The sequence below is a fragment of the Phacochoerus africanus genome, chromosome 3 (genome assembly GCF_016906955.1).
Source record: "Phacochoerus africanus isolate WHEZ1 chromosome 3, ROS_Pafr_v1, whole genome shotgun sequence".
Lineage (NCBI taxonomy): Eukaryota > Metazoa > Chordata > Mammalia > Artiodactyla > Suidae > Phacochoerus > Phacochoerus africanus.
In genome coordinates, this window is record NC_062546.1 from 165,614,085 (window position 1) to 165,626,881 (window position 12,797).

At 39.6% G+C, this 12,797-nt stretch overlaps 1 protein-coding gene and 1 long non-coding RNA gene across 2 annotated transcripts in view; one reads left to right on the forward strand and one right to left on the reverse strand.

Moving 5' to 3' along the window:
* The window catches only part of HECW2 (HECT, C2 and WW domain containing E3 ubiquitin protein ligase 2), a 175,850-nt gene that overhangs the window by 11,436 nt on the left and 151,617 nt on the right, over positions 1-12,797 (reverse strand). Inside the window, exons 24-27 of the mRNA XM_047773115.1 lie at positions 12,400-12,546; positions 11,616-11,730; positions 8,506-8,591; positions 7,349-7,461 (exon numbers count right to left, since the gene is read on the reverse strand). Of these exons, the coding sequence (XP_047629071.1) occupies positions 7,349-7,461; positions 8,506-8,591; positions 11,616-11,730; positions 12,400-12,546 (461 nt within the window). The remainder of the gene's footprint in view (positions 1-7,348; positions 7,462-8,505; positions 8,592-11,615; positions 11,731-12,399; positions 12,547-12,797) is intronic.
* Positions 4,964-9,130, forward strand: LOC125123401 (uncharacterized). The gene is made up of 2 exons (XR_007134050.1): positions 4,964-5,176; positions 7,388-9,130. It is a non-coding gene; the product is annotated as an uncharacterized LOC125123401 (long non-coding RNA).

Sequence of the window (12,797 nt, forward strand, 5' to 3'; positions counted from 1 at the left end):
ATATTTGTGTAACTCATGCCAGCACAACCCTGACCCTGACCAGGTGTTAATAAATGTGAATCAATGGAAAGGAATTCTATGGCACTTACTATGCCCACTACTATTTTGTCATATACTGTTTCATGGCAATAATGTTGGTTATCTAAATATCTATTACTTCCTTCGATGCATGTGGTTTCTTTTTTTGTTGTTGTCCTATTTTTTTTTTTTTTTTGTATATAGAGTTCTCCACCAGGGATCAGATCTAAGCTGCACTTTCAACCTACACTGCAGCTTTAGCAACACCGGATTCTTAACCCACTGTGCAGGGCAGGGGATGGAACCTGCATCCCAGTGCTTCAGAAACACCGCTGATCCCACTGCGCCAAAGTAGGAAACTCCCCTTCACTGTGTTTTAAAGTCCACAAGGAGAGATATCAATTTATATAGTAAATGCATAATAAATTTCTAAAGGCTTATGAGAGGAATTAGATTCACTAAGTTATTAACATCTTATTTTAAAGTCTCATTAGGTTGTCTTAGGTAAAATGTACCTGGATTTACAAAACTTAAACCCAATAGAAGAAAACCCAGTAAGGAACAGTTCCAGAATGAGAACTCTTAGAAGCCCAAACAAAATATAAGTTATCACATTTCTTGTACAATAAGCAGAACATTTCTTGAACACCTAAAACTGTGAAGTGCCATGCCAGGTCTGAAGGCTAGGTATTAAGAGTCAAAAATAGCCGAGTTTATTGATGAGTTAGTCATCATTGTAAGCACTTTGTGCATTTCATCTCACTTAATCTTTAAAACCACCCTGTTATCTAATTACTAGTATCTATCCCAATTGTTCAGATGAGGGTATAAAGACGCAAAAGTGACTGTGGCATATTTTGTCTGGAGTGGTCCAGAGTCATACCTGAAGTTTAAGAATTCACTAAAATTACTGAGTACCAATTATGTGCTATGACCCAGCACTAGGGGCAAAGCTACATTCAATTCAAATAAGGTCCTTGTTTTCATGGGGTTATATCCTAGAGGGGATGACAGACAGTTAACAAGTAAACCAATAACTAAACACAATGACTGAATTAAAGTCTTATAAAGGAAATAGGGTATGAAACAATGACAGGTGCATTGTGGGCAGAAGGCTTGGAGGGTCTTTCTGAGCACTGAACTGAGTCCTTAGGGATGAGAAAGCCAGCCACATGCAGAACCAAAAGAAAAGAGTTTGGGCAGCGAGCTCCAGAGTCTTGAGGTGGAACTGTTTGGTATGTTTGAGGAAGAATGAGGCTGGCGGCTGTAGCAGGTTGGGGGAGGGTGTATATGTTGAGGTTGGTGTAGTTGGCCAGGCCTGGCCACCCACCCTGCAGTCCTTGGCAAGGAGCTTGGCTTTTATGCTAAACCACTGAAGTGTATGAACAGGGGAGGGAGGTGATCTGGACATTTCAGAAGATCACTCTGGCTGATGAGCGCAGAATGAATTACAGGATATATGGACAGAGGCAGGAGTTTAGCCAGCAGTCTACTGCAATAGCCTCGGGGAAAGGAGCAGGTGGAGTGGACGGGGAAAAGGATGAGCCCAAACGAGTTTTCAATCTTGAAGCCCAAGAAAACCATTAACCATTCCTTAACAGGTGTAATGTCTGTCACTCACAAATACACACTTGATGATTTATAGTTGTGACTTGGACAACTCTGTTCTGTTGACAGCAGCAATGAAACCTCCTTTCATTCCATTCAGTAATTACAAATTATTTCAGTAGTATTTTACATTAATTACTGGAGTCCTTTTTGAGACAAAATACATTTTAGGATCATTTTACCCACTTCCCAATGTCAAGACCAATCCAAAAGGTATAGCCTATTTAAGGATTTTAAATAAGGTAATATCACTGGTCATCATTGGTAAATTTTTGTTAGCACATGCTGATTCAATGGTAGGATAAAATAACAACCAAAAATGCTATTCTTAGATAGTGTGGATTGAGTAAAGGGAAGAAAGGGAAAGAGGGCAGACTCAGTGACAGAGCAGATCTCTGTATGAGGGTCTTCCACTGACTCCCCCTCAGACAAGGTGCCCCAGCTGGCTGGGAGGTGACGGAGAGTTGGGAGATCGGGGAGGGGGGGATGCCCCACAGCAAACACCCATGAGAGGTGGCACCAAAAAATCCTTCCAGGGTCTGTATCTTGTTCTGCATTGTTTTTTGTCATTAAAGAAAGTGACACCAGCTCCACAGTTACTTTCCCATTTCCTATCTGTCAGCTCCCTTTGCAGTAGACAATGCTCTCTGTATTAGAAGAGGAAAAACTGAATTATTGATAATGTTGTAAAGCAATATTTAATGACATGGAAAGATGTGCATGATCAGTGATATTTGGCACACAAAAAGCAGCTCATAAACAGTATATGCACTATGACTGTATTTTGCTTTGAAATGTATGTCGTGTGTGTGCGTGTTGGTGTGTATATGTATAGAAATGAGTGATTATTTAGAGGTTATCTCAGTAGTGGACTTATACACACATATATATGGATACATATATATTATTATATAAACACATATTATATTATATATTATCATTTGTACATTATATAGACATATTTAAAAAATTTTAACTCCCTGGTATTTTTTTGTGAAAATTTTCTTTACATAAGAATAAAAATCAGAGTTTTAAAAATGAAAAAAAAATGACTAGCAATATAGGGGTAGAGGAGTAAGAAATACAAACTATTAGATATAAAATAAATGACAGGGATATATTGTACAATATGGGAAATATAGCCAATATTTTATAATGATTATAAATGGAGCATAACCTTTAAAAATTGTGAATCACTACATTGTAACTCATAGTACTGGATATTAGCTATACTTCAATATAAAAAATTTTAGTGAAAGTCTCATCTTTAAAAAATTATTTTATCTTCTTAAGTTCTATTCCACTGGAAAAGCTGTCTCTCTGAGACACTCATTTCATAATTAACTCTGCTTAATTTTTTAATGTGGGTCAGCATTTCATTTATAATAATCTGCAGACACAGTCATTTTCAAAAATGAATGTTCCCCCCTTTGGTAAAACCTACATCCCCCCATCATGACTGTAGCTTCCCTAAGTCCTCTGTTTCATCACCCTACTTGGCGAGAACCCCTGAGATGAACACAAAAGTCCATACCACCCTGGGAGAGAGGATTTGACTTGCTTTTCTCTGCTGGCATGTTAGTAGCCTGTTTTTTTTGGACAAGAGCAATCACTGTAAAGTGAATTTACTGTCTTATAAGCTCATCAGAGCACAGGAGACAGGAAATCTCCTACAGAAATGCAAAATGCAGAGCTAACTACCAACCGTGAAGCAGAGGAAGTGCAATAATGTATTCAGGCTATAAGCCTCCGCAGAGACACCCGTCTGCCTCCATCATTATTTATCATCTGGCCTCTAGCTACTTTATTACCACAAGATAGAAAAAAAGAGCCATGGATTCAACTTGTACTGGCTTCAGAGACAAACTGATGTACTTTAATATATGTTTTGGCCCACACTGTGAGTAGTGCTATTCACTGCTACTGCAGTGTGGGACTAGGCAATCTGAGAAAAGAATGAGACTCACATTTGCTTGTTTAAAAGGTTGAAAGGCCCTCAATCATCCAAGTCTAGAAAGACTAAGATGCCCTCCCTTCCACGGGGACTGCCTGCCCTCATCTTTTACAGCCACTTCCACATCTCCAGGGTGCAGCCTCCCATGCCTGACAGGAGATGATACCAGACTTCTTACAGAATACATTTTTTAAGTAAGAAGAAGATCCATCCATTTGGTTTCCAGTGTGTACAATGTCACATTTTAACTGTTAAACATCCTCTCCTAATAAGACAAAGAACTATATTGGGGTTGACCAGCCTGAGACAGACTACTTCTTTAGTTCTGCCATTAAACTTAGCAGGAAATCATGGGAAAAATGGCTTCAGTGTAATCTGTTCCAATGGTAGGGAAAAATGGACTCAGTCATATAAAACTCTCTTTAGACCAGAGCCAATCTTAAAGATCTTTTTAACACTGTGTAACACCCTACATTTCCTAAAGGGTGATGGCAGTGTAATCAGTGAAGAAATCAGTTCTGATAAAACTATATGGTCATGCATTAAATTTCTCCTATTTTCTTCTAAATGTACTTTTTTGGTGGAGCACATTTTAATAGTTTCAGCAGTGTGGTGGCTTAGAGAAGATTCATGACCAAAAGTTTAAAAAACAAAGAACACCTACTATTCCCAAGGACTTTCATACACATTCTCTCACTCCCTTGTCACAAATACTCTTCAAGCATGGCACTGGTATTCCTACACTTGAGGGATGGATCTAGGCTCTTAGGATCACATGCTAGTGAATCATAGGGCTTAGAGCGGTACTCAGCCTCCTAACAAGGTAATAGAAGTTGACAAACTGTGAAGTCGAATAGCCAAGTAGCTCTTTCTTCCAACTAGACCTAAAAAGTTAGAGCCTGTTACAGACAAGGTATGAAAATAGCCTCGGAGTTCCCGTCGTGGCGCAGTGGTTAACGAATCCGACTAGGAACCATGAGGTTGCGGGTTCGGTCCCTGCCCTTGCTCAGTGGGGTAACGATCCGGCGTTGCCGTGAGCTGTGGTGTAGGTTGCAGACGCGGCTCGGATCCCACGTTGCTGTGGCTCTGGCGTGGGCCGGTGGCTACAGGTCCGATTCAACCCCTAGCCTGGGAACCTCCATGTGCCGAGGGAGCGGCCCAAGAAATAGCAACAACAACAACAACAAAAAGACAAAAGACAAAAAAAAAAAATAGCCTGCATGCCTGATGTACCTCATATCATCTTTATTTATTACCATTTTAGAGTACGGGTAGAACTCAGACTCTAGAATTTAGAGCCTTGGGTCATAATGAAGGAAGGAAGAAACAACAGCAGCTGTTGCCCAACTGTCAGTATGCAACAATATGAAGAATACCACCATTTATAATGAGTCAGCACCTGAACTTCCTGGAGCTGCAGGGGGAAGTAGACAAGTGAATCTGGCCTGACCTCCAAGATTCTTCAGCAACCTATTGGTGTTACTTACTGCTCAACCAGACCTATGATACCATCCTTCCCTGGCGTCTTAAAGGTGGAGAAATGGAGGCCCAGAGATCAAGTGATTTTCCAATCCTCAGAGTCAGCTGGCAGCAAAGGTGGGCAAGAGCTCATGTCTTCTAATTCCCAACCCTGCGCTCTTTCCAATACGCTACAGCCTGAATATATTACAGTGATAGTGACAGCAATTATAATGGCAGCCAGGGTCAGTAGCAAATGTTTATATGAATGATTTCATTTAATCTTCAGAATTACTAACATACAAGGTAGATGTAGAAACAGAGTCTCAGAAAGATTAAGCAACTTCTCTAAGACTCCACTGCAAGCAAGTAACAGAACGGGGATATAGCCCGGTCTCTCTGAAGCTGAAGTTTCATGTTTATACCAAATTGCCTTTCTCTGCTCACCAGGTTTAGGGAAAATTACAGTGATTAAACAGTTGCTATATCTGCCTATCGTTACAGTTTATTCCAACTACTTTACAAAAGTAAATCTTTGCAAAAACAGATTTCAAGAAAAAGAATACAATTCATCTGTCCTTTATTGCCTCCTTACTGCTAATCCTTGTGTTTCTTAGAAGGGTGAAAGGCTCCTCTCAGAGTAAATCTGCTGTTGAGATACAGATGTGATTTAAGAGGGAAAAAAGCATGATTCAGGCATAAATAAGATACTTCTTTAAATAATGCAAATTAAACTCTCTCACATTTGGAATGCCAGGTATGCCAGGTAATACTTAAGTGTTTGGATGTACTGCCTTTGTTTGCCAATTGAGATGCACCCCAGGTGACTGGGAGGCTCGGGCCAGCCCTGAGTTTGTTCTGACCCATAGATCTCTGTATCTGTATTTTTAGTACTGCTTTTTTTTTCCCCCCCGTATTTTGATGCTTAGAACATAATTCTTAAGAACCAGTATCTTGCAATTGCTAAGAAGACAGTCTTGTTTTTCTAAGTTGCTTGTACAGTCATTGCTTGGTGAACCCAGGAGACTGGTTCCAGGAACCCCTCAGGGAGACTGAAATCTGTGGATGCTCAAGTCCTTTATATAAAATAGTATATTATTTGTATATAACCTATCACGTCCTCCTTTATCCCTTAAATCATCTCTAGACCTCTTGAAATATCTAGACTGTGGGTTTAGGATGGAAATATTCTAAAATTGGGTTGTGGGGATGGTTGTACAACTATAAATACAATAAAATTCAAAAAATAAATATTTAATGTAAGGTAAATGCTATATAGAAAGTTGTTGGCATGCAGCAAATTCAAGTTTTGCTTTTTGGAACTTTCCGGAAATTTTTTAAAAGATATTTTTGACTTGCTGTTGATTGAATCTGCTATTGGTTGAGTCCAGTGCTTGGTTGAATCCATGGATGCAGAACCTATGGATGTGGAGGGCCAACTGTATGTAATGAAACTCATTGTGACATCTTGGAGTGGCTACTATCACTTGGGAAGATTTAACCTCCCCAGATTGAAGTTTCATTAGTAGCAAAATGAGAGGCAATCTGAAGTCCTTTTCACCTCAAAATTTCTCCATTTCATTGCTGACTGGATAAAGGAGTCCTAAGACCAACTCTTCTCCATTCCTCCTTTGTTCATTGGCTCCTTTTCTTTTGCTTCAGCTCCAGTTAGTTCCATTCACTTCAAACACTCTTTTTTTTAACTCACAAATACTGCCTCTTACGTTTATTAGTAGCAGCAGTAAAACGATATTTTCCACTCCAAGGAAACATATCATCTTACTACAAATGAGAGCATAATGCAGAGAGCATTTGCATGGAAATAAGCTGTGTATGCGACGGACTAAAGAGAAGAGATACAGAGCACATTCATATGATTTAATATTTCCTAGAAACCACAATGGTCATTTTTACCAAAGGGATTCTAAATAGTTATCAATGTAAACTTAAAACTAGAGCTTCTGAAAACACAAATTAAAAAACACGTTGTAAAAGCCACAAGTATGATGACCAATGTTGCTTTCCTATTGCTAACAAATGCTTTGCTTCTGTTTCATTTTGCAGTTTAAGAGATACATACATATATCTTATATATATATATGTGTGTGTATATATATATGTATTTTAAGTATGACCAGGAAGATCTTTTCTTCCTTCATTTAGAAAGGTCACCCAAGAGAAATTCATTCTAAAAGCTTTTCCCATGCTCTCAAACTTTCAATATAAAATGGTAATAAGTCAGTATATATATAAGTTGAAGGTCTCCCCTAGAACACTGTAGTGACAGTAAAGAAATGTTTTCTACTTTACCTGGGAAGAGCGGTGATTTTCCCCCATTTCTCCACGCAGAATCTTCTTGGGCCATTACTCCCTCGGAGAGAAGCAAATCCTTCATAGGGAATGCTGGATGTGCCTGTGACAAACTATCAACCCAAGAAAGAAGGAGAAGGTGAAACCAAGAGACCAGCCTCTAGGAAAGACTGGCATCATTCCTGTGCAGAGGCCCTGGGGAAGTTTAGCATGCTGCTCGCGGGTGGAAAAGCTCAGAAAACAAAATTTTATAGGCAGGGAATAACTGCAACAAGGGAATTCTGACAAAGGTCTGGAGAATACCAAGCAAGGACAGCTTGTTATAAAGGGAAAGGGGATGTAGAGAGTTTGTAGAAGATACAGCCTTCAATACAGCTGACCAGCTTAGAAGCTTAAACCAGGTATACTCCTCATTCTAGATGAATAAAGTGGATGTTATCAGTTAACCTAAGTCTACGGAGCACCAGCCCCTCATCAACTTGAAGTGAATGCAAAACAAAAAGAATTTCTAGGCCTGCAAATTTGGGAACCAGATATGTGATCCAAAGGAGCTAAGACCCAGTCTACTTGTAAGGCTCTGCCTGAGCAACCAAAAGACTTCCTTCCTCATGTCAGATATTTCTTGAGCTGCAACCAACTAGCAATTTCACTGTATAACTATAAACACCACAAGAAAATAATGAGTTCGTTTTCCCAGTGTTCTTAAACTGCACTGTTATCTCAAATTTGTGGAAAGTTAGATGGAAGAAAAGAAAGGACTCTTTATCAAGGAACTGGGTCACTTCTTAAGGGACCGAAGATTATCTCTTTCTATTGCCAGGGATGCTGGCCTCCAGAGTAGCCGGGGACCTCTTGATGAAGGGATCAAACTGCCATGAAGGCAGATGTTGTTCCCAGGATTCTTGGACCAGAGTTCATCCTTCCTCACAACCAATGACATGCTTTTATGTGGCTGGGATGTTCAGCATAGTGATGGAGCCACAGAACCACACAATCAGAAGAGTCTGAAAACAGCGCATCCCAAATATGTAGATCAACATGAGATGTATTTTATTGAGTATACTTAGCAGCTATTAAAAACATGCATTTTTAACAATAGTATTAATATTTGTGGTAGGTCTCTTATACATTAAAATGATTAACTAATGTCATCTTACCTGTAACAACCTTAATCGTTGTTCATTGTTGAATCTCTCCACTGCAGCCCAGAACCACCGAATTACAATATGATTGTCATGATAACCTATCAAACCAATCACGAAAGCCCATATTACTTTGAGTTTTCTATCTTAAGTCACTATGACACTGACCCGTCAACAAAAGACCCCCAGACATACATCATCATCTTGGATTAAAGGTTATTTACAATTTAAGACCAAGGAATAACACTGTAAATATGATTGCATGAGTGTCACAAGTCAAACAAAACACTAAATGAAACCAAGAAATCTCTGTTTCCATTTAGTGGTCACTAAATGAAACTAGTGGAGAGAAGAACAACAAATGAGTTATTTTAACCGTATCATTTCTGAAAAATATAAATGTGTTACTGGAAATGCTTAACCCTTTGGATCATTCATTGAAGAAATAATTTTCCAGTGCTACTATGCCAATCACTGTGCTAAGTTTGGGGGTACAATAGCAAAGAAAACAGATTCTCACAGAGCTTCTGGTAAAGGAGAAACAAATAATTATACAAAAAAAATATGTAACTACTAACTATTTTAAAGCTACATATAATGTTCACATTTTGAAATCAAATTACTTTTTTGCTAATAAAAAGGGAAAATAATTTTATTACTTTAATTTTTTCAACTAAGTCCCAAATAATCATCAACCTAAACATTACTCTTTTTTTTTTTTTTTTTGCTTTTTTAGGGCTGCACCCGAGGCATATGAAAGTTCCCAGGCGAGGGGTTGAATCAGAGCTGTAGGTGCCGGCCACAGCCACAGCCACACAGGATCTGAGCCATGTCTGTGACCTACACCACAGCTCACGGCAACACCGGATCCTTAACCCACTGAGCAAGGCCAGGGATTGAACCCGAATCCTTGTGGATACTAGTTGGATTTGTTTCAGCTGTGCCACAACGGGAACTCCTTAAACATTACTTTATCCTATACTTAATAGAGTTTAATAAAATGTCAGAAGTATCATCCCACACAGGTGGATTACGGCAGTAGCTGTGGTTCCAAAACCCTCAATGGAGAAAAGTTCAGAGAAAAGGCTGACAAAGTCTAAGGTGCAACTAGTGATTTAAACCAATTAACAGACATAGTCAATGTGCATAAAGTTACTCTGAGTCAGCAGCACTGAGTCCAAAACAGAAGGTGGATAGAGACCATTTTAATTTGAATTTTTCCTCACGTGTTTTGATGGTTTCGGGGTTTGTGGGGAGTCTTGCCTTACTGTTTACCATTTGATCAGTGACGCCCCTTGGAGGAGAAAGGGATCCAAGTGAAGGGTAAATACAACTAGACTGGACATGGAAGTGCATAGGTTCCTTATCCTGCCTCTGGCAAAGACTAGCTATTTGGTGCTGAGCAAATAGGTTTCTCATCTATAAAATAAGTGCATCGGCTCTGTATAGCTTTAAAGCTTTCTGACCCTTTGAATAGGCCCTTTTATGCCTCTTCTTACTGTTTGTGCCAAACCATTTGGAGAAGGAAAAGCAGTGAAAGTACCTCATCATGCTCTCTACAAACAGCTGCCTTGTGAACATATGGCAAATGGCAGCAAAGCTGCCCCTTCATCCAGTGCCAACTAGTGGGTTAGCAAACACGGCAGCTGGGCATCTCGCCTTTCCTGCCCCTTCCCCCAGCTCCTCCCAAGGATTTCATTTGATAAGATAAATGATAACCATAGCAAGAGGTACCTGATTAGTCATATATAGTGAACAAAAGTGTATACTCTGTAAATACAAAAATGGCTTATTTCATTAATGACATAGCTATTAGAATCTCCTGAGAAGGAAGAAAATGACTTAATAATATTTATGGTAAGATATAAGTTATGTAGCATGTTGGAGAAGTTGTGTTCTAGTTAATGAAAACATTATAAGTTATAAGAGCCAAGGTCATATGTGGATTATACATGGGGCCAACCGGAAAAGACTTATTACAGTAAATGGACTTCAGCATTTGAAATGGAAATAGCAGCAATGGAAACTGCAATTTAATATCGCCTTCCAGAGAAAATGGGCATGCAAGGCCAGTCCAGTATCAGTGATGGGGTGGAAAAGCCAGGCACAGACCAAAAGAAAAGCAATTGAGCCAATGTCAAGGTATTTTTCCACTCCAAACTAATTTTTTTTTAAACCCCAGTTTCAATTTACAGATAACTGCTCAGCTCTCATTTTATCCTGCTAAGCAATTAATTCAGTGACTTAAAGTTTGTGTTCTTCATTCTCCAAGTTCAAAACTACCGCTAACCTCTTACATTCTGGGTTAAACAAAAACAAAATTGCCATTTGTCATGACTTTCTGAAGACTTTATAACATTACAATAAATTTCAGAAAACGTATTCTTTGCTTAAGATTAATGGATAAAATGAGAACTCTGGGTTAACATCAGGTCCCTTTCAAAGTGCATTGATTCAGCAATCAAATTTCAGTGGCTTTGATGCCAATTACTACTCAAAAATCTGTACTGATCTACAGAAATGCCAGTTCTAAAGCTTCCCATTTGGGGATGAGTTGGATGGTGCAGTTAGTTTTTAGCTAATGTTATAGCAGTTTCCCTTTCAGCTGAACTAAGCGCTTGAATTTTAGAAGGGCTTATCCAATAAACTTGAAATTTGAGAACCATATATTACCCATTCAGGTGTTTCAACTGTGAATTACAACTAGCAAGTAGTTTAAGTGAAATGCAGAAAAACTGCATTTGCTCATTAAGAAGCTCAGAGGGTGTGTCCTTCCAGCTTTAGAATGAAGGTGGAATTTGACCAGCTGGATATGAGCTCCCTGGCGCTTCACTAATTATACCATAAAGCAATTAATTAGTGTTCCTATGGTCACATTTCTTCGCCAACAATTAAGACTTATGACATCCTGAGATGATGTGTAAACAGCCCTCCTTCCACTTGACAGATGCAGTACCTAGGGAAAGAAGGGAATGTGTCTTGCCCAAGGTCTCAAAGGAGACCGCCTCAAACCTATGATTAGAGTTCAAGTGCCTTTGCCTGTCTTGGATCCAGACCCACCTGCTGAACTATTTGCCTCCCTTTAACCTGAAACTTAAAATCCAGCTGAATAAATGAAATTTCACCTCCTCTGTATTCTGTGTTGTTTCTCCAATCACTTAGGTCTATTTCAGCTGTGCCTGCGATGACCAGTTCCAGTTCTCTTGCATCAAAAACAGATACTAGCCTGGCATCCACCACCTGTGGGGAAAAAAAAAAAAAAAAGAATATAGGACATGGCTTAAGGACCTGGATAAGCCTCAGCGACAATTAAGCCTCATCAGAAAAGGAGGGCACAGGGAGGGTTGGGAATACTATGGACGTATTCTGTGTAGGCACTTTAAAAACTATGAAGCTCTCTACAAAATATATTTTTAGTACAAGGTTGATGAGATTTTCCCCAACAGAATTTTTGTTTTATAATTGGCCACTGATTAATCCAGGTTTTTTTTCCCCTCTCCTCTCTTGGAGAAGATCTAGAGCTCTTACAGAAGAAATCACAATGGTTAGTGGTAACAACTCATCCTGACCCTCAGGTATGATGGGATCACATATCAGGCATGAGATCTGATTACCTGTACCTAAGCATGACTAAGATGTGTGACTTAAATGTTATTAGCAGTCATTAAATCACCAAATGCTATTGGAATTGAGGTCATTCTATTTCAGTGATCTCTTGGCACAGGGCAATAAGCTTTTTTTGTGTTCTTGAAACAGGTAGGAAAAAATACTGCAGTGTTTAAATCAACAGAGCAACATAAATCCAGCAAAAGAGAAATGGGCATACTGCACACATGTGAAGTACAGGGCGATGGACCAAGACGTCACTGACGTCAGACCGAGAACCCCACTCCTGCTGCTCATCCTCACCTCGTAGAAGCCACGCACTAAGCTCTCCGTTTGCTGCACAACACCCCGCTCAATCCTCCATTTCACCATCCTCTCGATGTACTCCTTCTTGTTCTTCTCTGTGACTGGGATGTTGGCACCCCCTGGTTTTAATTCTCGTTCAGTTATCTGAGATTGGGAAACAAAAAGATGGGAGTTCCCGCTGTGGTTGCAACGGGTTAAGAATACAACTGTAGTGGCAGGGGTCTCTGTGGAGGGAGGGATTTGATCCCTGGCCTGGCGCAAGGGGTTAAAGCATCTGGCACTGCCACAGATGCACTGTAGGTCACAGCTGCAGCTCAGATTCAATGCTGGCCTGGGAATTTCCATATGCTGAGTTTGTTTTTTGGGAGGTTTTATTTATTTTTTTTTTGTGCAGC